Raw genomic sequence first — 27953 nt, 5'->3', positions numbered from 1 at the left:
TGATAACGTCCACGCTCATTTATTATGATAAATGAACTTCATTGTGTGTGTATTGAATATTTATGAGGAAAACGTGAAACAGTGTGCATTCAATAACGAACGATGTCTCGGGAAACACGCGCGTATCACGCACCCTGCATTTTTGTGAACCATGGAGGCGGACCGAATCCTATTCTAGGAGAAAAAAACAACTTGGAAATAGCTGATTCTTTAAGAGACATATCTAAATATGTTGATTTCGACCGCGTTGACGCAGTTATAGTGGTTACAGCGCATCGAGAAGAGGATATAGTCACAATTTCATCCGGAGATCGCCACGGGTTAGTGTATGATTACAATAACTTTCCTAAAGAAAGTTATTCATTGAAACACGCTGCGCCGGGAGCGCCGTTGCTTGCACGCAATGTACACGCAGCTTTTCAACGCGCGGGAATATCCTCAACACTAGACGAAACACGCGGATGGGACCATGGAGTATTTGTTCCAATGATACTAGCTGACCCTAACGCACGCGTCCCTATTTTGCAAGTGTCTATACTCAAAGAACAAAACGCAGCCCGCCATTTTGAAATAGGGCGGGTCCTACATGAGTTTCGCGCGCAAAACGTCGCGATCGTCGGTTCCGGGATGACATATCACAATATGGCGGAATTTGACAGAGCCAAAGTTGAAAACAACGGAGTTATAGTCAATGAGAATTTCCATAAATATTTGACTGATGTCTGTACAGGGGATGAGAAGGCGCGTAAGCGGATTTTAACGTGGGAGCAAGAAGAAGAGGCGTTAGAAGCGCATCCTGTAAACGAAGCAGATCATTTTATGCCTTTAGTAGTTTGTTTAGGAGCTTCTGGCTCCGATCCGTGTGAAGTTGTGTTTGACTCAGTTTATACGAAAAAGTTTAGACTTGGCGGCTACGTGTGGGGTCGTTAAAGGAGTGCTCGAATAAGGGTTTTCCGACAGGTGAAATATCGTGTTTGTGATTGGTTAAATAACTAAATGAGCCAATCGCAAGCAAGACTGAAACGTCAAACGGACCTCACGATACTAACGCCATCTAGCGATATTTCGCCTGTCGGAAAACCCTCATTGGTTTTGTCACATGGTCGAAGCGCGGCGTTCACTTGATATTTAAGATATTTACTATAATGTAACAGTGGCGTGGCGTCGTAACAACTCTATTCCCACCGGGTTACCTAAATTTTTAACTTTGCATACCTACAACACTCCTTCAAGGAGTTGCATCCGGAGACATACATGGGTGAGGACCAAAAAGTTAATAGAGCAAGTAACTTAATAGTTAGTATAGTAGCAACCGCGATAAAACAAACTGTTTTTGGATTTCAAAACAAAAACTGTCCATCCGCTTCGGGGCTATTATTAGTGAAACAATAAAATAAAACAAATATTTACTGACAACAGTGTATAATTATTAGTCTTAGAAATAAGCAACTTATAGTTCATAAAAAATCTTTTATTTTTGTGATGCGTTAAATAAAGTATAACTATATAGTATATAGTATATTATAATTATATATTAGATACTTATAATAATATATTATAATTATATTATAACCAGTGATGTGCCAAACCGTCAAAAAGAAATATCAGATGATTAGTGTCTAGTATAGTCTATATCCATAGATACATGTGAATAAACCTATAGCATTGACTTAGAATTACGAAACTATAGCACAAATAAAGGAAAAAAAAACAGGAAATTAATTAAGATCCCTTTAATATCTACTGAAAACAAACAGATACAGATTTTTTTAAAGACTATATTGGTACGGTGTCTGGTACATCACTAATTATACCAAGTTTGAACATAGACGGGTAAAACTGTTTTGTGAGGGGTAACAAACAAGATACCATGGTTTAAATGCAATGGAAGGATCACATTTTGGTTTTTAAGGGGTAAATGACAACTGCTGTCTACAAAATTCAGGAACCGTTACCATGAGAGCACACATGGAACCATGGCCAAGACCCCTGACGTCACAGGATCCCAAAAGTCAGATACATTTGCTTATAAGGAAGAATTGAGTTTTCGTTTTCTTCAATGACTAACTTTACTTTCCCCACATTCCTTTATGCCTAAGATTGTAGGCACAGGCCCATAAACTCGTTTATTCATATTTTAATGCACTACTTAACCTAAATAAATTAGAAACATTGAAAAACCCCGATATTGTCATTGTTGTAATAATGTATGGATCTTTGTTGTCTGAATAAATAAATGAATTATTATTATTATTATTATTGCAAAGTTCTATATCTCTAAAACAACTGGACCGATTTCTATCAAACATGGCTAGCAAGGAAAGTCACATTCAAGTAAAAAAAAAAACGCTTCAAAATCGGTTCATCTGTTTGAGAGCTACAATGCCACAGACAGAGTGATAGACATTGGCATCAAACTTATAACACCTCTCTTTTTGTTGTGGGTTAAAACATTCCAATAGTTCTGTCAAAACAACATGTAAAGGTCTTTTCAGTTAAGAGCTTTAAACGTTGGGCACTTTGTTTGTGTACAAAATATTGTTTGTTTTTAAAAACAGAATATTTGATATATAAAAACTGTTCTATTAAAATGATAAAGTATTCTGGTCCTTTAGAATATTTGAATTTTTAATAACTCAATAAAAATGCTGGATAAATAGTGGCTCCCAACCAATTCCCATGGCAGTTCTATATTTTTAATTTACTCATCCTTCCAAATAAACCCACTTAATCTAAAGACACCCCCCATATCCCAGTTGAAAATCCTTTCACCCTGCTTTGAGCCCCCTGCCCCCGCCACCACCACCAGCGGCATGAAATGTTCTGCAGCTCTCTGGGGATGGGCTTCCGTCGCCCCTTTAGCCTCCCTCCATTTCAACAACCCTTCTCTTCTTCTTGTCTCCTCAGCAGTACACACACTATTCAAATACTCGTCAAATTCCTTATTAATCACTCGTCCAGCTCCTCGGCTGTTGAAAAACTCTCTCATATTATGATACGACATACCCGAACCAAACACAGCTATGCCCTCTTTTCTAAACTCGTACAAAGCTTGTCCCAACTTATAATGCTGCGCTGGATCCTGATTGCTTAGAACTGACACTTGTATGATGGGTATATCAGCTGCTGGGTTTATCAGCATCATCGGCACGAAGACACCATGATCCCAACCTCTCGTCGGATCCAACCGTGAGTCAATACCATTCTTCTTCAACACCGCATGAATGCGTTCCGCTAACTTCGAGTCTCCAGGCGCATCGTACTTATATTTATAAGATTCCGGCGGGAAACCGTAGTAATCAAAGTACAAATCGTGATGATTCCCAGACGATATAGTCACTTTGTCCTCCTCCCAATGCGCAGTCACTAAAATTATAGCTTTAATATTCTTAAAGTCGACGTGTTTCTGGACGTCGTCACGGAGGAAATTCGTGAGTCCTACGTGATCTTTGTCCCTAGCAGAGGCATGGGGCCGCCGCCATGGTTAACGAATAAAGCAGGAGCAATCACAGCCATTCTCGAGCAGCACTTGTGAAATGACGAATAATGTTCATAGAAAGTAAGGACATAAACACTATGAACGCTACTTGTAGGAGTATCGTTAATGTATTGAGGATGAGCATATAGCCGACCGTCTGTTTTGACCTCGTGATACATAAATAATGATAAATAATTGGCCTCTGAAAGAAACCTAATTAGTCTTGTGATTTCATAAACATAATCTTCAGTTCGGTGCAATTGGTGCAAGAAAACGTCAAGTCATTATGACATTGACATGTGACTACGTTTAAAAATAAAAACACGAGTTTATCCTCAGTAATTTATTTGATTATTCAGTGAGTATTACTGTAAATAAAACTAAAAAGTAAATACACGTATGCGCTTTTTTACACTTTATCTAAGGTGTTGCTGTGATCAGATTGCTTTTCATAAAATAATTTTATCAAACAAAAATAAGACACGTATTTACTGTGTCATGTATGGAAAAAGTTAATACAAAGTTGCGTTGATTTAGTTTTGAAATGAATGAACTTTGTCTAAGGAATGAACGTTTCTGAACGTTTTAAAAACTGAGACCTGCCTGCCTAACATCAATGTACATAAAGGAACTAGTTAGCCATATCCTTTGACTATTCTTTGGGTTTCTAGGTTTCTCGTATCGTACAGTCGAGACCAAAAATATGGAAAAAACATGTACCACACACCCTTATTCCTATCCAATAAGGCCGTGGTAAACATATTTTTGAGCAGAGCAGGCGTTTTCAATCTTTTGGTTCTAACGGCACACATTCCGTTCATCAAAGTTTCACGGCACACCAGTATAAAATAGCCAAGTGCGAGTCGGACTGGCGCGTAGAGTACCTAAAGGGTTCCGTACAGTATACCCATAATATGTATAACATAACGAACAGCGGAGGCTTATTAATAGGGTCTCGTTGACACCTTTTTTTGTAGGAATCGCATACACTTCGCGGCGATCGCGGCACACCGGTTGAAAACCTCTGCACTAGAGTGTATAAGCCGTATAAGTTTCATTCCACTAAGGGCAGTTCCACACCAGCGTTTTTTTCTGCGCGTACGCGTATACTCATACTCATACTCTTTTATTGGTAATATCATTATTACATGTCATTTTATAGCATACGCGCTTACACGCGCGCTACATTAAATCGAACACGCGTGTACGCGCTCATTCCTGCGTGTTTGCTCGTGTTTGGTGTAAAAGTCATGTTCGCGCTCGCGCTTATACGAGCTTATATGCGCGTCAACCTTTGATGAACCATAGGCGTCAACACTCGAAGAAAACAGAACCGCACCCTGTCCGCGCGTGCGCGTACACGTGCTTTCAAAAACGAGCTTATACGCGCGTATTAAAACGCTAGTCTGAAACCGCCCTAATATTATAAACAAATACGTGTGTTATACAAATTTCTGATGTGTGCCACGGACTGTGAACCTACCTGTTAACAATCAATTTCAATTGATTAGTTATTATCAATTGTGAGATGTAATTTTTTTTCTGGTTCGTTAATGTTTTGCCCTATGGGCTAATGTGTCAAATTTGTACGTTGCCCGTTTCAAATGAAAAAAAAAAAACTTTTAACCCTTTATAAGGCCCCATTTATTGGAGCATACTACCACAGAATCAAAAGCAGCTATCGAATACATACCTAGCAAAGGATGTTTTTAAAGCTAGTCGTATTTTCAATAATTACAATGGAAATTGTGACTTATCATGAAAGCAATAAGGTTCAGTTTCCAACTCAATGCAAGTGGTCGCTAAATCGCCTCTGCCTTATGCCACCGACGCATAATAAATAATATATGCGTTTTCGGAACTTCACCCAGTGCCGCTGTCATAATGAGGGCTATCGCGTATGAATTCGCCACTAGAGGCGCTAGTGTAGCGTGAGGTCTCCGAAATGTCAAATCTCATAGTTTTTGGGTGAGCTACGCGGGTTTATTTATAATTAGAATAATTTTGTGAATATTTTGCAATATCTGAAATTAATTATGGCAAATATGCGTTCTGGGGCAATGAATGTCTGTGTTTTGAGACAGTTTTGTCTTTCGGAAACCTTTGTCCTCCCTTTTTTCCGAACAAAACGGGGACTGTGCAACACTGTGGCATGCTCGTTATTTTTATGGTACGGTTTTAAGGTGTATTAAATATGATTTTAATCTAATCTTTGTTTACACGCCCGTAATAACAGACTTTGAAAGGCATACTTAAAAACCTCACGCAACAGTGCGCCATCTAGTGAGACAAAAAACGATAGCCCTCATTAGTCATATGTCATCTTGAACGCACATGTGCATCAGTGGCACCTGTGGAAATGAATGCGTTAATCGTATCTTTAATGAAAACACACGTCAAGGGTCTATTACTTCATATAATAATTTATTGAATTAAAATGTCAACACGTTTCAAAAATCAAAAAGCACCGACAGCAGTTAAATTACCTGCAACAAAACATACATTAATTTTGACAAAAAAATTTGAACTTTACAATCCTTCGGGGGTACCTACTCCCAAATTCAAAAATCGAAGTTCGTGTCGTTCCGTCCCTCTCGCTCTCGTATTAAATAGTGTAAGTGTCGAAGGGATCGAACGACACGAACTTCGATTTTTTAATTTCGTAGTACGCTGCGGGCCCCAGTGTTGCCGCGCTTCAAATGACTTTTATAGAGATTCATATGCCATGATTGCAAAATTGTCTAAGTTTCAGGAAGAATAACTTAGCAAAACGTCTAGGTCGTGAAATGCACAAGTAGGCAGAATGACTCAATGAGGGCTATCGCGTGTGAATTCGCCACTAGAGGCGCTAGCGTGAGGTCTCCGAAATGTCAAGTCTCACAGTTTTACTACGAAACTCGAAGTTCGTGTCGTGCGGTCCCTCTGACACTTATACTATTTAATACGAGAGCGAGAGGGACCGCACAGCACGAACTTCCGAGTTTCGAGTTTCGTAGTAGCCCTGCAGGCCAGACCATTAACCTGCTAAAACATTACGACATTCAGTCGTTTTACAGCCAAGTCATTCTGTCTACTATGGCTTATAGCAGTGAGGGCGATTTTACTACCCGGACATTTTGCTACCCGGACAGTAATACAACTAAGGTGCTCTGCTCGCCAAGGTTAAATGCCAGTAAGGCCTTCAGGACCCAACCCGAATTGTACCTTGAGATTCGCTCTACGGATTCCCCGTTTCCTTTTTTTAAAACGTGTGTGGCCAAAGGGTTTTGAACCTACCAACATTGAGGTGGAAACATACCCGAAGGAGCCACCCGAGCTGTGCGAGCGGCCGCCGTCTGAGTGGGATTCGCAGCTGGAGCCCCGTCGCCGGATCCGGTAGCGCCGGTCGCACGCTCGACAGCGCTTGAAAGCGCCACGTCTCGTACGACAGCGCCACATATAGCTGCCGACGCAAAGAGAGTTACAAATAGCATCCTGGGGAAACTACTACGAAAATCGAAGTTCGCAGCGTACCATCCCTCTCACTCTCGTATTAAATAATACCTACTAGCGACCCGCCACGGCTTCGCACGGCCAAAATAAATAAAAAAACGGCCAAGTGCGAGTCGGTACCTATACAACATTAGACATTAGCAAAAATGGACAAAAAAACACGTTTGCCTTACGGGAGCCCCCCCCCCCTTAAATATTTATTCTATTTTAATTTAATTATTTATTTTCAAAGTGAATTAATATTCTGTGATTTAGTATTTGTTATTATAGCGGCAACAGAAATACATCAACTGTGAAAATTTTAACTGCCTAGCTATCACGGCTCATGAGATACAGTCTAGTGACAGACAGACAGACAGTGGAGTCTTAGTAATAGGGTCCCGTTTATATTACCCTTTGGGCACAGAACTCTAAAAAGGTCTCTAATCGAGGGCACTTCACACACATTTTGCAGCGCCATTTCCCAAAAACAACACCCGACCCGCGCGAAGACGGGCGCGTCAACGTAAGGTAGGTAAATGCATTTTTTGGTTAGAATCATATTTTTTTAAATTCGTAATATCTTTTGAATGAAATGTCAAAATTGAATAATTCAAAAAGTGATCTACAGGTATTGAAACCATCTTAAATATGAAACTATTTATTTGGATTAGGATTAATACAAAGGTATGGATAACATGGTCTGATTTTAGTCGGCATATCAGTCAACTTTTAAAATTAAGGTAACGCGAAGTTTTTTGTAGATACTGATATATTCTTTAATATCGTAGAACATTTTTTTGTTCTATCATCAATAGTTTCCACAGTGCATGCGATGAAACATGTTTTATTACTTTTTTACACTTTGAGGCACATTATTGAAGTTTTAGTACGGAACCCTAATTTATTTCTGGTAATAAATATTATAGCCTATGGCTTTTTGGAATAATTTAGCATTCTAATAGTGAAAGAGTTGTTAAAATCGGTCCAGTAGTTTTGAGTTAATTCGTAACAAACATCAAAAAATCCAAATCTTTCTCTTTGTAATATTAGTATAGATATAGATAGATAGTATAGATAAGCGTCAGCGGGAAGGCAAGACAAGAAGTTCGAATTTTGCACTTTGTATTACAGTCAAGCGCAAAGATATCGACACAAAGCACGCCAAAGTTACAAAAATATGTATACCTACACGACTTTATGCACTTAACATTAAGGTCGTGTTTATATATATTTTTGTAACTTTGGCCGTGTCGATATCTTTGCACTTGACTGTACAGGGTCAGTAGAACAGTAGATGTCAGTTAAAAACAGTAAGTAGATTTCGGTAAAAACTGGAGAGCTGGCAACACTGAGTGGGCTTACCGGGGCTTGCCGCAGCGGCGGCCGGGGCGGCGGCGGCGTCTCGAGCGACTGCGCCGACGCGAGCAGCTCCGCCGGCACATGTTGCGCACGCGGTAGCGCCGGTCGCAGCGCCGGCAGCGCTTGAAGCGGCCCTTGCGCGAGCGGCAGCGGCTGCGCGGGCCACAGACAACACAATGTTACAGTCATGCCATAAATGTTATTTAAACAAAAAAAAAAGTTCGTTAATCGCTAGGGTGGCTACCGCAAAATTCAAAAATCGAAGTTCGTGTCGTACCGTCCCTCTCGCTCTCGTATTAAATAATATAAGTGTCAGAGGGACCGCACGACACGAACTTCGAGTTTCGTAGTAGCCCTGCAGATCCGTGCCACAGATCTATCACCATCGTATCAGCCATAGGACTTCCCTGTAGGACATAAGCCCATAAGCCCCCATATACCTCCAGTTGCTTTGGTCGAAACTTGGAAGCTACCTACATCCACTCTGACCCCGTGGCTAACGCATTCACTGCCACCTGACTTCCACAGGTGCCAACGACGCACATGTGCGTTCAAAATGTATGAATAACTATGACAGCGGCACTGGGCGAAGTTCCGAAAACGCATATGTGCGTCGGTGGCAGTGAATGCGGTAACCACGTCATCCGTCCATCTCGTTGGTGTAGGTCATACCACAGACACAAATAGGTTATGCCCACTTTTTATTCGATTGTAAAATTTCCTTTATGTTTGTATATTATAGAACATCGATTCCCGATAAATCAAATAGTTCACTTCGTTTATCGACATAGCGTTCTATTTCGGATGGTTTAACGCAGGGGTCGCCAAACTACGGCCTGCGGGCCAAGTCCGGCCCGCGAGCCCCTCTAATCCGGCCCGCGGAAAGAAAGCGGGAGAGCCCACGGTCCGGCCCGCGATAGAGTCCGATTTATAAAGCTACAAGTAACTAGTAATTAGTTTTATAAGACCCGCCACTGACGGTAATTGGTCATAATCATAGATAGCCACTCATGAACATAATCAACACCAAGTGCGTTTCTTATGCGTTACTCGCATCTAAGTACCCCCTGAAGACTTAGGGGCTGTTTCACCATCCATTGATTAGTGTTAACTGGCGATTAGGTGTGATGCCGTCTCTATTTGTTTCGTTCGAATAGACGGAGACGGCATCACATTTAACCGTCGGTTCAATGGATGGTAGCCCCTAAGTCTACTTAACTAATGTATTACCCCCATGACCAGCCAAAGTCTTGGCCCGCACGAATTTACATTAAGTGCAGTGTGGCCCTTGAGTCAAAAAGTTTGAAGACCCCTGGTTTAACGGAAGTTAACTTTAAATAGTTAATCGTTAAAATGTGAGCGGTAGTGAACTATTATAAAAACTGTTTTGTTTTTACTAACACAAACACAAAGTTCATCAAGTACGAACTACTTAACTAGTTAGTATTATTGAATTACAGTCAAAACCGTTCATAACGACATTCGACGGGGGAAAAATATTTGGCTATTATAACCAGTGCTGCAGTGTTATTTTGGTATAGAAAGAAGATCGGGATGGGACTATTTTCTTGGTCGCTACATCCGAGATGTCGTTTCGTTATTTATAACTGATGATGCCACTATAAGCGGTTTTAACTGTAGTTACTCTACAAGATAGCCCAACTTCGTCTCCTCCCCAACAATCTCAAATAACTTACTTGCCAACGTAACGCAGTGTAACTGAACTAATAGGTATCTACCATGAATTCCTGAGATATTCAAAGGTAAAGAAACAGGTACTTAGACAAACTCACGTTTTGCACATTCTGAAAAGAAAAATTAACATAATTATTAAAAATAATAATACCTTTTTTTCATATTTTTTCAAAGAAAAAGTTAGTGTCAAGATTGTTTTTGAAGTTATACTTACTTCCGTCTTCCTCTACACTTTGCCATTGTGTTCTGAAAATATATAAATTTTAATTGTTATACGACTTGCGACTATACCGCCATAGACCCTAGTACACGGACTTAAGCATCTGTCCTTTTCACTCTCGTCTACCGGGCAGAAAGGGATGTAATGCCCGGTGTAAAACCGAGCAAACTAACTAACTATAATGCTATGCTGAGGTGGGTCCGTTTCGTGAACAGTAACACTGTGTTGTTTCCTTTGTCTTACTTTTATGTAATTATTCTGTCGCTGTTCCGAATAAATATTTCGTTATTTCGTTTTATTTGTTTGAATAAGTATTTTCTTTCTTTCTTTTTCTTTTTAACTAGTAAGAACTCAAAAGTAGAAGCATCTCAAAGTTTTGTCAATTGTATTTTTGATTATTTTCTTGTGTACAATAAGAATTACATCCGCATACATAACATACATACTTACCACCAGTTGTTACACAAGCTTTAGACGTTCTGTCTCTAACCAGCTATTTCCATGTTTTTTTTTACTTTTCCCTCTATTAAAAAAAAGTAAGCAAGCGCTCCTCACCGGATAGTTTATTTTTTTTTTTACGTGACGGTAGTGATGTCAGGGGGGCTACTAAGAAATTCGAAAATCGAATATAGTATTCTTACTCTCCTATGAAATAATATTAGCGTGAGCGGGACGGCAAGATACGAATATCGAATTTTGCACTTTGTAGTAATAGGGCCAGAGCTCGGAAAAGATGAGCCGTTGAGAGTTTGCATAACATGGACACACCCGTCTTTTGTAGTTGTCCCATGACTAGTTTTAAAAAATTCAGTAGGAGCAGGTGTGGACAGTATCCTACTCCACTCACTTTAGTAGTATAGAAAAATTCATCTGTATCTAAGTATAAGTGGATATTAAACGCAAGACGAAATTCACTGAAAATGTAAATTATAGAAAAACTTATAATTGTTTTTACACAATAAAGAAACTTTAGAATATATTTTAAAGCTTAATAGTCAACAAATAATCTTTATGCTTTATATTGAATATTTAAATGCTGAGTCAGTACTCGCTCTGCATTGTCATTTTAGTGAAAGTGAGTATTGTTTTGTTTTTATTTTGAAAAAATGACTTTTTGCCAAGTTTCTTGCGGCGCATTCTTGGCAATGATGGTCTTTCCGGAAGCGCTGGCAGTTAAAAAATAATGACGTGTAAAAGAGCCCACATACGGCTTACTTACAGAATAAATTATTTGAATTAGAAGTTTAATATTTATTTTTAGTGTGTATCCACATTAATATCTACACATGACAGTAATACCACAAGAATGGGTCACTCTTTCCGAACTCTGGTGGTGAAAGCCAAAATTTTAGTACACCTACCTAGGTACAATTCGTGCGAGATGTAGGTATATTTATAAGTATGTCAATTACATAGAGCTTCTCTATTTAGGGTGTCTAACCAAAATGACAACTCAACACTGTTGGAAGAAGGAAGCGTTATTTGAAAACTAAAATGGCAGGTAGCAAGTAGTTTTCAAGTTTTCTGCATTTTTTGCGTTTACGATGGCAAAATTAGCCCTGTCTTAGACTCAACATGAATTGATGACTACATTGAACCAAATATACACATTTTCGACGAAATAAGTCTGTAAAATGGTATTATATAAAATGTATATATACGTAAATGTTTTTCTTTTATTTTGGGATTGATGGAAACCATAGAACGCTCATTGTTCCTAACATAGCAAATAAAAAAAGCGATTGAACTGCCTTAAAATTCAACTTTCGTAATACCTTAGTAACTAAACCAAACTGAAAACTATTTATAAAAATTACCTTTTCCTAAATCCTCGTTCAGCCCAGCCCTCTGGTATCCATTCGCGATTTTATAAAAAAAAACAGTCAAAAAGACAATTGTAAATCTATATAAAAATATCTTCGGAAATATCGAGTGACATTACATTTCTACTTTGCACGCCGATTGACAGTTACAGAACAATAGAACCATTCGATTCTGGATTTGAAAATGTGTTACTCTCTTTTTAAATTAAAACTGCTAGTATAAATAAAACAAACTATTTCAAAGACTAAATTTCATAGGATAGAGTTATACCAAAGAGAATATAATCAGTACATATTACAACAACCTGTTGAATTGTGGCGAGGCGAATAAGTTCAAAGTAGAAAGTGATCATGATATAGACCTACGTACGTCTTGCTGCTTCAATACACAGGCCTTCTCAAGATGAAAGGCTTGGGCCGCGGTCCCCACACGGGCCCACTGCGGATTGGGAACTTCACACATACCATTGAATTCGCAAATTGTGCAAAAAGTTGTCAAAACTCAAAAAATAAAAAAATTATATTTAATTATTAAACGAGACTATAAGAATACACATAATATTAAGAAAAATAAACATAAGTAAAACTTAACTATACCTAAACTATGCCTAACCTAAAAACATAATACCAACTAAATTAAATCTAAAAAAAAGCCTCCGTGGCATGGTGCCCAAAAGGCTGGCAGCATTCCCTCGTTGAATGGCGATGGCGATTCTTTGAGGAGATAGCTGCCAGCCCTTTGGTCTCCAGTAGTGTCGACACGAGCCCAGGTTTGAACCCACGACCCTCCGCTTAGCGGTTGGGCATTGCATCACCAAAACAACGTATCCCACATGACTGTTTTCTCAAAACGTACAAAAATAAAACCACAACAGTACATGAAATACATTTATATATGAATAACACTTAACAATCTATTGTTTAAAATTAATTTTATACCCCTTAGTTTCGCCATCTTGCTCTAGCTTAAAATTATCTGTGGATAGGCCGAACGGCTTTAGAATCATGTTGCCTAAGTCCTTCAATTTGCCTAACATTTCGGTTTTTAATTTTTCGTTTTTTTCTTCTATAAGCGGCGGGAGGCGGATGCAGGCCTTTTGAGCTTCTTTGTGGGAAGGATCGAGCTCTAGGATTTTCTTGTAGTCCGCTAGACTCTCGTCTAGTTTGTCTGTGGCTTCGTAGGATTGTGCTCGTCTGAAACAGAATCATGTGTCATGTTTTAGTACATAACTTATCTACATTAGGGTTCTTGTAAAGGTCACAGCTCATTAGAGCCACCCGGCACCCGATCAGCACCGCCTCGCGTGGTCGACGAATTTCCTAGTAGTCACTATGGCGGCGAACAGCGGGCTGTCCTGTCACCGAGTGGTCCACTGGCCTGGCCGTCCGCGCGTGGACACCTCGCGACTGAGGCGACCCGGTGACGCTACGGAGTTGATGTAGTGAGCGCATGCCCATACGAATCCATATGAAGAATACTAACCGCTCGAGGCAAGGCGGTGCTGGTCGGGTGCCGGGTGGCTGTAATGAGTGACCTTAAGGGGCGAGGGTCGGTCAAGGAAGAAACCAATGAAGATCAACAAAAAAACCGGCCAAGAGCGTGTCGGACACGCCCAAGATCAGGTTCCGTAGCCATTACGAAAAAAAATAAGTAATATTATGTGCGTTATAATACAATTAAAACACTTACTACAGTCTTAAAATCTATTACCAGAAAAAGAGCGTATCTTCACGGCACTTACGTCCTTTTATTGAGAAGCGCAGTTTTTCGGAAATAACTCAAAAACGGTATAGCAGATCATGTTGAAACCAATTTTCGTTGAAAGTATTTATTAAGCGTTACCTTTCCATATTTTTTGGACAAACGGTTTACAAGATAGAGGGGGGGGGGGACACAATTTTTGCTACTTTGTCAAAAAAAATTTTTGAGAAACCTTACTATCTTTTCAAAAGAGCTGTCGAACTATGTGTCACACGATGATGTGAGTTAAAAAAAAGACAATTTCTGTTACGTGTATGGAGTGCCCCCCCTATAAATATTTATTTTTGTAATTTAACTACAAAACTAAAGAGCGGCTTTGACAAGACATCTGTACTCCAAATTTCATTGATATACATCTTGTAGTTTTCGAGTAAAATGCCTGTGACATACGGACGGACAGACAGACAGACGGACTTGACGAAACTATAAGGGTTCCGTTTTTGCCACTTTGGCTCCGGAACCCTAAAAACTGTCCGAAGCATCGCACAAAGCCTAACAGAAGAATGCAAACTCCTCTCCCGGCTTTCCAGCAAATAAAATATATGCAATATGTACCTGTCCCTCTGATCCGATCCGATATCGGACCATATTTCATACATTTTACTTGCCCCAATATCGTGTCGGCGTCCTATACCGATATCGGATCGGATAATCTGAAAATGCTCTTACAAACAAGAAATGTCATTTTGTCGCTTGTGGTATGTAAAAGGGCGCCAAATGCCAGCCGAGGCGCTAACTCTTACCTGATGTAAGCCTTAAGGTATTTGTCGTCGAGCTCTATGGCCCTGGAGCAGTCTTTGACAGCCCGGCTGTACTTTAGCAGCTTCATTTTGGCGGCGCTGCGGTTGCAGTAGAGAACTGCGCGCTGCTGCGGGAATGACAGCGGGCAGATCTTGAGGCCTGCAACGAATAGGGTCTTCATTTATACCACAAATAAATTAAACGAAGAGTGAAGTGGCGTAGCTACCGGAGAGCTAGACGGGGCAGTGCTGTTAAGGTCTCCCCTATACAACGCCACAATGAAAGACAACTTGCCACTTAAACCATTTTGTAACGGATAACTCGCGTCTTAAACCGAGTTTAGCTCGACATGTTTCGGGCTATTTCGTAGCCCTTCTTCTCTGGAGCACGCTACTCGGCGTACAGTATTGAATACTCGTGCTGCGTCATCGGTTCGTGTGTACATTAGACAGTGACAATAAAAATGACGATAAAAATGCGGGTAGTTGTGCGCCGGTGTTAGTTTCGTCGGGCAGTCGCGCAGTGTGCGTGTTGCGGCAGCCGCCGAGTCGCGTGCTCCTGAGAAGAAGGGCTACGAAATAGCCCGAAACATGTCGAGCTAAACTCGGTTTAAGACGTGAGTTATCCGTTACAAAATGGTTTAAGTGGCAAGTTGTCTTTCATTGTGGCGTTGTATAGGGGAGACCTTAACGGCACTGCCTTAACTGCGCCACGAATTCTCAGCATACCTCGGCAACCATCAGTCGCAAGTGCACCGCGGCTACGTACCGTTGGCGCGGGACTCACGCGCATTTATTAAGTACCGTCTCCATAGCTAATTTGTAGGTAACAAATATATGTAGTATGAAGCTAAATAAAACCGTTTAAAAACAAAATACGTTTTGTTGTTTATTAAAATAACGTAAAATGCATTTTTGTTAAACACACCTAATCCTTTCCCTACTTTAAATTTCATGTGACATTATCAAATACATAACTGAAGAGTGCCGCCCCATTAAGGGACGGTAAATTATTTGATTTAAGAAGAAAAAACCTGCAATAGTTGGCTTCACCGCCCCCTTGGCCCTACCTTGTATACAATATAGGGGTAAAAAGTAAACTGTGTGTTATATAATACAGAATAACATTACTTTGATTTTTGATTTGATTTTGAGGGACATAATTGACAGAGATGTGAAACCCTAAGCCTTACAAAGGCTTTTTCCGAAAAGGAGTGGACAAGTCTTTAATTAAAAATATATATTAAAATACTACACACCTTCTGTATATTTCTCAATGCTCCGTTCAAACTGCTCATCTTTGAACGCCAGGTTCCCAGCCACCTTCAACTCTTCAGCGATCACCTGCCGCTCAGCTTTTTGGTCATCCGTCAGATCCACTTCAGTATCTTTGAGAGACTCCTCGTCCACCGAGTCGGAGTCACTCTCCTCGTTCCCATGGTCTCTGTCCAAGTCTTCTGAATCCTTATCTAGTGGAACATCCGTAAAACTCGAAGAGGCATCTGTAATGTGAAATTATTAGAGATGACATTGTTTAATAATAATAAAACAATTTATTTCCAGCAACACAAAACACAGATAGTTCAGAAGACCTGTATGTACTTCACTTTTCATACCTACGCTCTGCGGGCGCTCTAGGGTTGTCAACTATGGCTTATGCACCAAAAAATGGTAGTGGCACTCGTAACTAGTTGTTTGATTTTTTATTCAGAATGAAACGGGAAGAATGGAAATATAAATTAATAACTAAAATATTTTAATTTAAATGTCATTGTTATATTATAAATTTGTCACAGAAAATATCTTGCGACGATTTCGTTATTGGCGAAATTCACGATTATTTAATTTAAACAACTGTCCACTGAACAGTTATAAGAACTTTTTTTTGTTGCTCCATTATTGCACAAAAAAGTTCACAGACGCGTCTCTCAAGCGGATGGCACTCGCGCTCGCACTGGTCCCAACCGGTCCGAGATATCGTGTCCGTGAGCAGTGTCTATGTGTGCGTTGCTCGAGCGCACTTGTATATAGTGATTGATTTCTGAACTATCTGTGTTTTGTGCCTACGATAAATACCTAATAGACTAACATACATATTATTAATAAAAGCAAAATATTAAAAACTAAACTAAGTAGCTAAACGGCATAGCCCCCTTAAACTGCCATCCCAGATGTTGTATAATTCTGCGGTATCAATACTGTTTGGGATAAACGAAACAAAAGATGCAGATTCTTGAATATTCGACTTTACTTCAAATTCGTTACAAATAATTATTATTAATAAATTGGTGATGCGCTGCGCGTGTCTCATCTCGTATGTTCGTTCGTTTAGTGTAATGGCCGCGCCGCCCCCGCGTCTCTCCCTCTCCTCTGCGCGTTGACCATTTTACAATAGCGCGTTGATTATTGTTTACAATAATTATTCTGTGGATAGAATGGAACAGTGGACGTCCTATGGCTGATATGATGATGATGATGATGGTGATTCTAACCTTGTTTGTTCAATTTAGATTATTATATAAGTTTTTATATGATTTATTGAGTAAATAAATTTTTATGCTGTATTGATTATATCCTACTTATATTATAGTGTGTATGTTTGTTACTCCTTCACGCTAAAACGGCTGGACGTATTTGGTATGTAGATAGCTGGACATCTGGAATAACACATAGGCTACTTTTTATCCCGATATTCCCACATGAAAGGGATAAAATCTCGATAACAACTGTTTAGAGTCATGAAATTTGGGATGGTTGTTTTTAATGCAACGTCAGTGAAAAATATGATTTAATTTTCGGGAATTCCCGCGGGTATTTTGTAATATCCCAGAATTTCGAGTCAACTGCTGTATTTAATGATTTACGTGTGCGAAGCCGCGGGTAAACTCTAGTTAATATTATAAATGTAAAACTTGTGTGTGCATGTATGTAACATACTTCTTCACGCCAGAATGGCTGAATGGATGTCAACCAAATTTAAAACATAGATAGGCATTTATACACACCAGATCCATAAAAAAATCCCATTTTTGCACAGGGGTTTCATCATACAACCTAAATGAAGAATACAATGAATTGAAGTATGAAATTCAATGGGAATTGAGTAAAACTCCAGAATTTCATTGTACCTGTTAGATTTATTGGTTTATGCAAGTAAAGCTGAAGGCAAAGGCTAGTAACGCCATAACCTAACTTTTTTTAACAAATGTAGTACTCGGTGGCGTAGCTACCAAGGGGCTAGGCGGGGCAGTGCCCCGGGGCCCTCAAGCTCAGGGGGCCCTCGAAATTCTGCTTTATAGCTGATGATAAAGTTGCTTAGCATTTTTAAAGTATTTGTATACACAATGATTTTACTTCAAAAAACCTTACCAGTTTTGATAGCAGTGGACCCCATTTTTTTATTTGCCCCAGGGCCCTAGGTTACCTAGCTACGCCACTGGTAGTACTTAAGACTAGCTTTGTTATTTTGGATATCATTTCCACCATCCTTAAAAATCTTTATTGGATGAACAATTTGTGCTTTATAAAGTGCATTCGGATGCTATGCTAAGTGTTCATTTGTTTTAGAAAAAACGTGAGGATAAGAAAACTCGGGCGCGGTCATAAGCTTTGTGTAACAAAATTATCATTATAATACGAACTAAACTGGTTAATTGCTCACCTGGTTTAACTGCAGGGCCTTCAGAAGGAGGAGGAAAGTCCTCTGCACGAGTCGCAGGGTCGATCACAAACTGATCCGTGGTGGTTTCTGTACCCAAAGAAGATTTCAAGTCTTTCGTCAAGTCTTCAATAACGTCTTCATTTGACACTTGCTGCGTATATTTCAGCCGCTCGGACATGATGGGAATGTGGTTCAGAACTGTTTAAAAAGAATAACTAGTTCATGTGTATGAAATTGGAGTAAGTTTCGAGAAAACAATAATTTTCATTGATCAATGATCATCGAAATGCCTAAACGCGTAAATTTGACATTGACATATGACAGTGACAACTAGGGCTGTCCTGAATCTATCGATACTTTCGAAAAATCCCTGGCTCGGACCGTGACAGTAAAATTGAAAATAATACATACTAACGACAAGGTTTCACCAGTGAACTGAAAATGATTGAAACCAACAGTGCTATTCTTAAAAACCTCTATCAAAACCATTAAAAAAAAATTACTTACTACGAAATTAGCTAATTACTTATGTAAATAATCCAGTAGACATGTCGACAGATGAATGTGGAATGGAAAATTGGAAAGTATTCCAAAGCTAATACAATTTTTATAAGTAGGTACTTGGGTAAACTAGGTAGAGTAGACTGACGTAATTTTTTTACCTCGAGGACCTCGTGCTAACTTGAAGGTGGGGGCACAAAAAACTGACTTTTTGCAAGTTTTGCGAACTCATCACGTTTTACCCCTGAACAACCAGCCTGTAAATCGCGAAAAAATACTTTCGACAAAAATTTAATAACTGTTAGAGTAATAGGATAACAACGATCCTGAAGATAACTGTGTTTATGAATTTCGGCAATGTCAATAGTGATGTTTTCTTTTTTCAATAAAATCTATCGCCGTAGTACGGATAAAACTATAGATAATTGGACAACACTAGGCTACGCTCCCACAGATAAACATCATTGCGTTTACTTATTGCATGTCGAATTTTAGTTACCAGAATCTTTGGAGCTTTGGAGATAACTCTTAGATAACTTGGTGAAAGCTTAGTGAGTGTTAAACTTTCTTACTCGAAAACTAAAATATTTGGTGAGGTACCAAAATAATAAAAAGCAACTATGTTTAAATTTAATGGGAGATTTTACTCTGCTACCTAACGGTACAGTAGCCAGCACCAATGTCTGACCCAACTTTTGATTACTTTTGAATACTCAAAGGACCCAACAAAGCGTGCATGGCCCTGAGGGGCTACTACGACTCTAAAATGTTCGTATCGCACCGTCCCTTTCACTCGCATATTAAATGACATAAGCATCAGCGGGACGGCAACATACGAAGTTCGAGTTTTGCACTTTATAGTATACTTGGTTTGGTACTAAAAGTAAACAAAACAACGGTGTCTTAAACATTGAAATTCCCCCATTAAACTATCTAAACATTTACATTTCTGTATTGAAATACACTAGTCTAAGGGACCCATTGATTAGTGTTAACTGATGGTTAAATGTGATGCCGTCTCTGTTTGTTTTTTTAATTTTTTCAGAACACCTACTTAACAGGAAATGTAGAAATTTATAAACATACATATATATAATATACGCGCGAAAAACAACCCTTTCTTGTCAGTCGGGTAAAAAAAGAATAACAGAAGAGAGTTGCCAGAACAAAGATAAATTAAACAATATAGTTAATTATTTTAAAAAAACATTTATATTAAAGAAATAATTTATTAACAGTCTACGCCAGGATCTTGCTCTTGTTACGGAGGGCGGTGTACGCAATCAGGATAGACAGCACAGTAGCCAGGACTTCGGAGTTCACCCAGGGACCGGAGTAACCTGAAATATTTTTTTTTTCTTTAAAATGATGATATGTGACATGAGGAATTATGATTGATTGATATCATTTAGGAATTAGACAACTCAATTTAGCTAAATACAGTCCAAACCATTTATAGAGACACCAGTTATAATGACATATTGCATGTAACAACCAAGATAAAAGTCCCAACACAATCTTATATACCAAAACAAAACTGGTTATGAAAAATTAAATGAAATGATATATTTATTCCAGACGTTAGTCCATACAAACAAACAACAACAATTAATTAGAAGTCAAATAAAATTAAAATAAAATTATGAATAAAATGAAATAAGATAAAGACCAACCATTTAACTACCCAATATTGTACCTTTAATGTTATAAATGGTTTTGACTGTACAATCATAATTTTAACCAACAATATGTAGATATGGTCATATGGTAGACTTACTGCCGGGGTGTGAGAGCTGTACAGCCAGCAGTGGAGCGACGGTGGCGGAGGGGTCGGCGCGGCGCGCGCGGCGCAGGGAAGCCCAGCCTTCCTCGTCCAACACTCGCACTTCATGGACACCGGAACGAGCTGCGGACAGCTCCTCGGTCCACGATACCTGTGGTTAAGAACACGATTGATCAACCCATATTGAGACCAACCATTTTTGGGTCTTTTCGTTTAAAAATGCAAGAAAGTGGAAATAACTAGAAAATTAAATTTAAAATAAAAAAAACAAAATGCAAGAAAGTGGAAATAACTAGAAAATTAAATTTACAAATCACAATAAATTTTCTTGACACATCAGACTGCCTCACAGAGCAAAAACAAAGGTTGTTTGTTTTTGCTCGGACTGGCTCCCCAACGAAGGAAAATCAGGGGAAAAAACTTGTGTATAAGCGCATTTTGGCATAGTTGTAGGGAATGATGTTTTAAACCACACACTAAAAGTACTGATGGGTGGGGGTGGAGCTAACGGGTGGGGGCGGTGTAAAGGTCCCATTTTTTAATTTTTCGTAAATAACTCGTAAACGCTGGCCCACAGCAAATAATGTTTTAAGAACTAAGTAATCTACATAAAATCCTGTACAATAAAGATTCTATACATTTTTACTCTGAGATCAATATTTCACGAGATATGGTGGGAAGAAGATGGACAATAAAAAATAAGCACATTTCTTTAAGTACGGCGATGGAGGGATGTTTGTTACTCTTTCACACAGAAACTACTGAACGGATTTGCATGAAATTTACCATATGGGTAATATACACCCTGGATTAACATATAGGCTACTTTTTTCTTTGCCCCTGACTTCGCTCATGCAGAATTAGTATGTAGCTAAAACTTTGTGATCCTTTTGATCCCACAGGAACCATAGATTATTTTGGAATAACTAAGACTGTTCATTGTGGAATTAAGTTCAGTTATTACATGAAGCCGTGGTGGCCTAGTGGTTTGACCTATTGCCTCTCAAGCAGAGGGTTGTGGGTTCAAACCCCGGCTTGCACCTCTGAATTTTTCAAAATTCATGTGCGGAATTACATTTGAATTTTACAACGAGCTTTGCGGTGAAGGAAAACATTGTGAGGAAACCTGCGAAGCAATTCAATGGTGCGTGTGAAGTTCCCAATCTGCACTGGGCCAGCGTGGGAACTATGGCCCAAGCCCTCTTGTTCTGAGAGGAGGCCTGTGCCCAGCAGTGGGACGTATATAGGCTGGGATGATGATGATGATGATTACATTAATAATAAAACTTAGTTAAGTGTATAACAATGCAATAAAGTGTCAATGTCAGTATGCTAAAGGATGAGTGAGTGCCGAGGAATAAAAAAACTGAATATTGTAGATGTGTTATATTCAAGTTGGTCAATCATACACTGAACTTATTATAAATTATGTCTAAAATTACACGATTCTAAGTTGATGCGTGTGCAAAGGTGATTGACATTTATTAATGTTAGTGCAAAGAATAATGTGCATTGTTGCATAAAAATTACATATTTGTACACTGAATTAAAATGTCATCTAAATCTAATTCTGAGACATGCTACTTTAAAAATGAATGTAGAAGTTGGTAGAAGGAATTAATTTTAGGTTACACTGACCTGGTATTTGTTCTCTCCGATACGGGCCGCCGTCAGCGGTCTCCCCTCGACTTCCGCGTACAGCGCGTAGTTTTCAGGCAAGGGGTTGTCGCACTTCAGTGTAAACTCTGTAATATAGGCTATTTGAGTAACTACAGTCGCATCTAAACTTGTGAACGATGCCGCCTCAACCTGAGGGTTTTGGCAGCTTTGTGCTAAAGCTCCGCTGATGGAGCACAGGGCGAAAAGGGCAATAATGTATTTTGTGACCATTTTGCAGTCTTCTGAGTGACTTTTAAGTCTTAAACTAAGTAAAATCTAATTGGAAACTGTGGATTCCTGTCGTAATTTTTCTGAATGTCGTTTTGATGTCGTCCACGTATTGGTGCGTTCGAAATGTAAACTCGAAAAGAGAAAGTATACAGTACGTGTCATTAATTCTATCTGATTGTGAATTTAAAACAACTAATACTTCGACTGTGATTAATAACTATTATCATTTTACTTAATAAGAAACCATTTATTATCTTTCTGACGGTTTCCTCTAATTATTTCATGTTTTTAAAGAACGCAAAAGTGATCTAAGTAATATGGTTTGAACGTAAATTTAAACATCACCGGTGACGTGTGGATAAAGTGTCAAGCATGTGTCAAGTGGTTTTGGATATGGCTGCGTTCAAATTCAATACAAAATTTTGATGCAGCTGCAGGGCTACTACGAAACTCGAAGTTCGTGTCGTGCGGTCTCTCTGACACTTAACTATTTAATACGAGAGCGAGAGGGACGGTACGATACGAACTTCGAGTTTTTAATGTCTTGCAGCTCCTTCTTTAGGGTGTCCACGATTAAGCATAAAATGGGATTACCCTACGGAATTTAAAGACTTATTCTCACCTCACCAAATCTATATGCACAGAATAGATGCAGATGAAAAAAGAACTCAAGAGTTCCACACTTGATAAAATAAAATTGTTTTATGAAAGTTTTTACGGTATGCCTTCTCCTTTTCGGATCTTTTGGCAAACTGAACTGCATGACAAGAACACAAATAAAAGTGTGTTATTTCATCCTGCAAAAAAGAAACAGTTCCTTTAATGCATGAAGCATGACATGCTAAGTATCCGCATTGACAGATTTTATAACTTCAGTAATAGTACAGCAACTTATTGTATGGTTAGCTGTTGCCGGCGACTTCGTCTGCGAGGAATTGTTTTTCGTTATCTCGCAAAGCTATGCAGTTTTCCAGCATATTATTTTTCTATGTGTATGTTAATCCGGGTTATAAAGTAGGTATATATTGTATACCAAATTGCATCCAAACCTGTAAAGCTGTATTTGCTTCGGGGTAACAAACATCCAAACTTTCGCATTATAATATTAGCAGGATAGACTGATATAGATTTAGTTAGGGTTAAAACGAGAAAGGATGAAAATAAAACAAACGGGTAACTTATTTTATCCGTAAAGGCCTATATTTATTTTATTTATATCTGTTGACAATAATTCATGTGTGCCCGCGTTTTCGAAGTCAAAAAATTACAAAGTACCAGGGGCGCTCCACGGCAGACATGCCACAGACACGCAGAAGACAAAGACGTTAGGTCCTTGCAATCTCAAACTTGTTCATGCCATAGATCAGCATCTTAAAAATGACCTCCCATATTTCCCACTGTTTTAACCGCCCTTTAATTCTTAAGCTACAAGTTAACCGAGTTTAGCCAAAGTAAATAAAATTTACCCTGAATTTTTGACAGTTGCCCCAGTTAATGTAGAAAACATATTTCACAACTTGTAAACTTCTTTTGTTTGCGCTAGTATCAGTCAATTTCACATTTAAATATTCCAAACTAGCAATGTGTCCCACAGATTTAACATGTGCACTGCAGGCTGTATTCGATGAGAATCTATAGATAATTTCAACGCAAATGTGCGTTAGAAATTGTTATTACAGTGGCAGTTGGTAATAGTATTTGCAATCTTCATACGAACTAAATTGGTTGGTTATTAGTTGATTGCTTAGTTTTAACCAATTTTACAAAATAACATTAAATAACGTGTAAATAAAGCCATTTTGTTATAAATCTGTTTTACAATGTACTAAGACCGCATAAGCAATAATATAAATAAATATGGGACAGTATTTTTTACACTAATTGCCGTAGCCAATAATTTAAATCGTACATTAGCGATTATAAAACGTTTCTAAAAGTTAATTTAGATTATTTCAGTACTTATGTGGTTCGGCTAGTTAAACTGAATATCTTTGTAAATAATATTCAGGATATTAAATGAGGTTTTTCTGACAGGTGGTATATCGCTAGATGGCGTTAGTATTGTGAGATCCGTTTGACGTTTAGTCTTGCTTGCGATTGGCTTATTTGGCTCAATGACACAAATTTCAAAGTTGTCAAACAGACCTTACGATCTAGCGCCAACGGGTGACACTCTTTCGCGGCCCAAATAATACCGGGAAGGAAATACCGACCCTGTTTTTCGTGTACTCGCCCATAGAAGCTCCTGTCAGTTTCTATGGGCGTGTACACTAAAAACAGGGCCGGTATTTCCATGTCGGTGTTATCCGGGCCGGGAAAGTGTCACCCGCGCCAACTATATAGCCAGTCGAACCCTCATTGTGATTTGTGATAAATTAATGTTTTCAAATATCGACGTTTAGATGATATCGCGCCAAAGGCGTTACATTATGAGTCAAAGATTAGGATGACAAAACTTTACACAGATGTATTCCGTCAAACTAACTGAACCATCTAAAAAAAAAAAATCCGGAAGCGTTAAAATATCTTAAATTTCATACAAAAATTTGAAAATCTAACGAGTTTTCGGGTTCACATAGTTGATTGAGGTCTTTGCGTGCGGCAGTTAAGTTGCTAATGTTAGGTGCTTGCTAGTCAATTAGGAAACTATAGAACACCGAAGTGCAATAACACTTATGTGAGAAAATTCTATGTAGGTACAGGTAGGTTCTATTTACCCACACATGTAAAAGGGTAGGCAGCAGATTCATTATACTCATATTTAGAAAAAGTTAATTTAAAATGTGTCAGACAAGGTCTTGAGATATATTTAGCTGTGTGCGTGTTTCGATGTTTTTTTTTTAATTTGTAGAAACAGATATAGAACATAGATTTAAACATCAGTATCGTCTACACCAAATATGGATGAACCAAGAACTACAATACCAGCTATATGCTGAGCCGGGACCTTTTTATAGCGGCAACACTTCTTATTGTTATTTTTCCTAACGTTAATGTGTGATTGCTGTTATAAATAAATTATTTTCTTTCTTTCTTTCTTTACAAAGATAACGTAAACTTGAGTAGAATAAAAGCAAGTAATTAATTGTTCTATTATCCACACTGAATCGCAGACAGAATACAGGTTTTGGAGGAGTGTCCGGCCGTCAACTAATGACCGGTTCACATTATTTCAGTAAAATCATGCCCGTCACAAGATTGTTCGAGCTCCGCAGTGTCATGCTACTGGAACAGTTTTAATGGAATAATGTGAATCGGGCATAATGTTCTTTATTTTTATTGCCAATATTCATCAAAACAAATGTAAATGTTTTGTAAATTAAATACTGCTGTATAACAACTAGTATACATTTACTAAGTTGTGTGCATCCTACTTATATCCCCATAATCAGCCTGTATACACTCAGGGCCAGATTTAGAGATCTAGAGGCCCTGGGATGCCAAAGAAGCAGAGCCCCCAAAGGAAAAAGGCGGTTAAAAAATTAAACTACAATTGTGGTGGCTCTTCCTCAAGACCCAGGACTATAGTGTCGGATGCCCTCCTAAATCCGACCCTACACTGTTCGATATTTAGTAACTTCACTATTCATTTCCAAATTTTTGCGTGAAAAAAATATGCTAATTAATAATAATTTTAAGGACTTCCGAAGCAAGATTCAGTGGTGTCAGTGACCAGTGCTGCCACCTTATTTCTTCAGTGTTCAAAAGTCGCCAGTTTATGGGGAATCGGCTCCTAATGTTGCTGAATATATAGAAAACTGTCATCTGAATATATAGTCGCTCACATGTACGGAATTTACACTAGAAATTCTCTCTTAGTGTTTGACTCCATAATATTCGTTCAAGACATTTGTTGCCACAAAAACACTTCTACTAAGGACTTTTGATAGAGTGATAACTTTGTGGCATGCTGACGGCTCAGTATAACAAGTTTTCCCAACAAGTAAACTTGTTATACTGTGCTGACGGTGTGAACGCAGTGTTGCCAACTTGGCGACTTGTCATTGAATTTGGCTACTTTTGAGGCCTCAACGACTATTTCAAAATGACATATGTAATTTTTTCGGAAAACAATTTTCCAAAAACTAGTGACTTTTTGAACATCTTTCTATTTTTTCATAAGTTCTGTTCTGTTTCGGCTACGCTAACGTGTAAATACCACCTTAAAGGCCCGTTTTGCACTCTTGTGATAAAATCCTGATATCATGTTACAGATATATGTAATGCCATCTGTTTCTTTGTATGCATAAACAGAAGTTGCGTGGCGACGTAATAACTCGCTTCAAACTTTAAAAAAAATCGTATGCGAATTTGAACCTATATCTCTGCGCTATCAGTGCTCCTAGTAAATTCATCTGAAACATTCATCAAAAAATCTTAGATTTCGCTAAGCAAACATTCTGTTAATAAGAACGAAAACTTTTGTTTTAAGTGATGACAAGTTGCGTGTATACAACTACAAACTGTTCCATCCAAAGACATACCTAACTCACGCTTCCATCGTACGGGTTGCCCAAAGAAAATGTTCTCTCTATGCCACTCATAAACAGAGACAGCATGACATCCACATATCTGTTACGCAAGATACCAGGAAAATACAAGAAAGTAAAACGGTCCGTAGAACAGATATTGAGAAGGGGTATTTTTGCAAAGGCGTCAGAAAGGGCGGGGTTGTTTCATTCTTAACCAGCGTACAGACTCATGTTAAATAACTCTTAAATATCCGTCACACTACGGTTATTAAAAATGCTGACGTAGCGTGCAAGAACGGTGCGTTTATTGCGCGTTTTTGACGCCGACCCGTGGACAATCGAACCATTTGATCCCTGACGCACCGTAGAACGTTCTCACAGTAAGTGTCACAATGAATTCCCTTGTCAAGCAATGCGACATCGCTAAATTTTTCTACGAAAAGATTCCACAGTATGTTACGATTCAGTCGGTTTCATAGTACTGTCACACGTAAGCAATGCGACTTTGACGCGGCGTCAGCGTTAAAACCGCGTGTGTGTTCACCAAACGTTTGCACGAAACAATTACAACGGCCTAACTGTCAACTTTAGTGTCAGCTCAGAGTCGGTGTGGATACTCTGAGTGCGGGCGTCAGTGGGGCCCGGGGGGGGTCTTGGCGGGGCTGGCGGGGGGCGGGGCGCTCCACTCGGCGCCGTCGCCCTCGTACTGGGTGTTCTCGAGGCGGGTGATCAGCCGCTCGTCCTCGTCGCCGAACTCGCCGCCCATCAGGGATGGCTCTCCGACCACCATGACGTCCTGGTAGGACAAAATATGAGGTAAGTGCTGCAATTTTATTTCATTTTACCTATATAATGCAAATCGTCACTACTATGAAAAAATCTCGTATCTCAAATCAAATACGTCAACAAAATTGACTTGAAATTATTCATAAAGTTCACTCAGTAAAATTATCGATTTTGAGATACGGGCTTTTTTCAAAGTAGTGACGTAATGTATTAAGGATTTTTTAATAAACGATAGGCTATATGCATGGAACACATTTTTTGAATTATTGCGTACAATCCGGTCTCTCTCTAGACATTATTATCATACTG

General features: G+C 38.9%; 6 protein-coding genes across 6 annotated transcripts in view; 1 reads left to right on the top strand and 5 right to left on the bottom strand.

Annotated features, from left to right (window-relative positions):
- Window positions 1-58: 58 nt before the first annotated feature.
- LOC141442861 (uncharacterized) lies at window positions 59-2247 on the top strand. The gene has a single exon (XM_074108008.1). It carries the CDS (start codon window positions 103-105, stop codon window positions 928-930), a length of 828 nt encoding a protein of 275 aa, XP_073964109.1. The 5' UTR covers window positions 59-102; the 3' UTR covers window positions 931-2247.
- LOC141442862 (uncharacterized) lies at window positions 1719-3531 on the bottom strand. Its single transcript, XM_074108009.1, is given in 2 exon segments — window positions 1719-3453; window positions 3456-3531. Coding segments are annotated over 2 exon segments (813 nt in total). The 5' UTR covers window positions 3517-3531; the 3' UTR covers window positions 1719-2701.
- Window positions 3532-5876: 2345 nt separating this feature from the next.
- Window positions 5877-12491, bottom strand: LOC141442976 (uncharacterized). The gene is made up of 6 exons (XM_074108191.1): window positions 12044-12491; window positions 10221-10252; window positions 10105-10116; window positions 8315-8464; window positions 6777-6920; window positions 5877-5964 (listed from the first exon to the last, which is right to left on the bottom strand). Exons 2-6 carry the CDS (start codon window positions 10244-10246, stop codon window positions 5961-5963), a joined length of 336 nt encoding a protein of 111 aa, XP_073964292.1. The 5' UTR covers window positions 10247-10252; window positions 12044-12491; the 3' UTR covers window positions 5877-5960.
- Window positions 12492-12924: 433 nt separating this feature from the next.
- On the bottom strand, window positions 12925-18481 carry LOC141442631 (tetratricopeptide repeat protein 1-like). The gene is made up of 4 exons (XM_074107654.1): window positions 18213-18481; window positions 15811-16053; window positions 14555-14711; window positions 12925-13243 (listed from the first exon to the last, which is right to left on the bottom strand). The coding sequence occupies exons 1-4, from the start codon at window positions 18388-18390 to the stop codon at window positions 12964-12966; spliced, it is 858 nt and encodes a 285-aa protein (XP_073963755.1). The 5' UTR covers window positions 18391-18481; the 3' UTR covers window positions 12925-12963.
- Window positions 18482-19902: 1421 nt separating this feature from the next.
- On the bottom strand, window positions 19903-22470 carry Tapdelta (Translocon-associated protein delta). Its single transcript, XM_074107656.1, has 3 exons — window positions 22135-22470; window positions 20491-20647; window positions 19903-20053 (listed from the first exon to the last, which is right to left on the bottom strand). Exons 1-3 carry the CDS (start codon window positions 22384-22386, stop codon window positions 19953-19955), a joined length of 510 nt encoding a protein of 169 aa, XP_073963757.1. The 5' UTR covers window positions 22387-22470; the 3' UTR covers window positions 19903-19952.
- Window positions 22471-23560: 1090 nt separating this feature from the next.
- Chi (LIM domain-binding protein 2 Chi) overlaps window positions 23561-27953 on the bottom strand; it is a 64639-nt gene continuing 60246 nt past the window's right edge. Inside the window, 1 exon segment of the mRNA XM_074108204.1 lies at window positions 23561-27654. Coding sequence (XP_073964305.1) covers window positions 27490-27654 — 165 coding nt within the window. The 3' untranslated portion in view covers window positions 23561-27489.

The sequence above is a fragment of the Choristoneura fumiferana genome, chromosome 26, assembly GCF_025370935.1.
Source record: "Choristoneura fumiferana chromosome 26, NRCan_CFum_1, whole genome shotgun sequence".
In the NCBI taxonomy this organism is placed as follows: domain Eukaryota; kingdom Metazoa; phylum Arthropoda; class Insecta; order Lepidoptera; family Tortricidae; genus Choristoneura; species Choristoneura fumiferana.
Note: the sequence above shows the minus strand (reverse complement) of the source record. Positions and strands in the feature narration are given on the sequence as shown.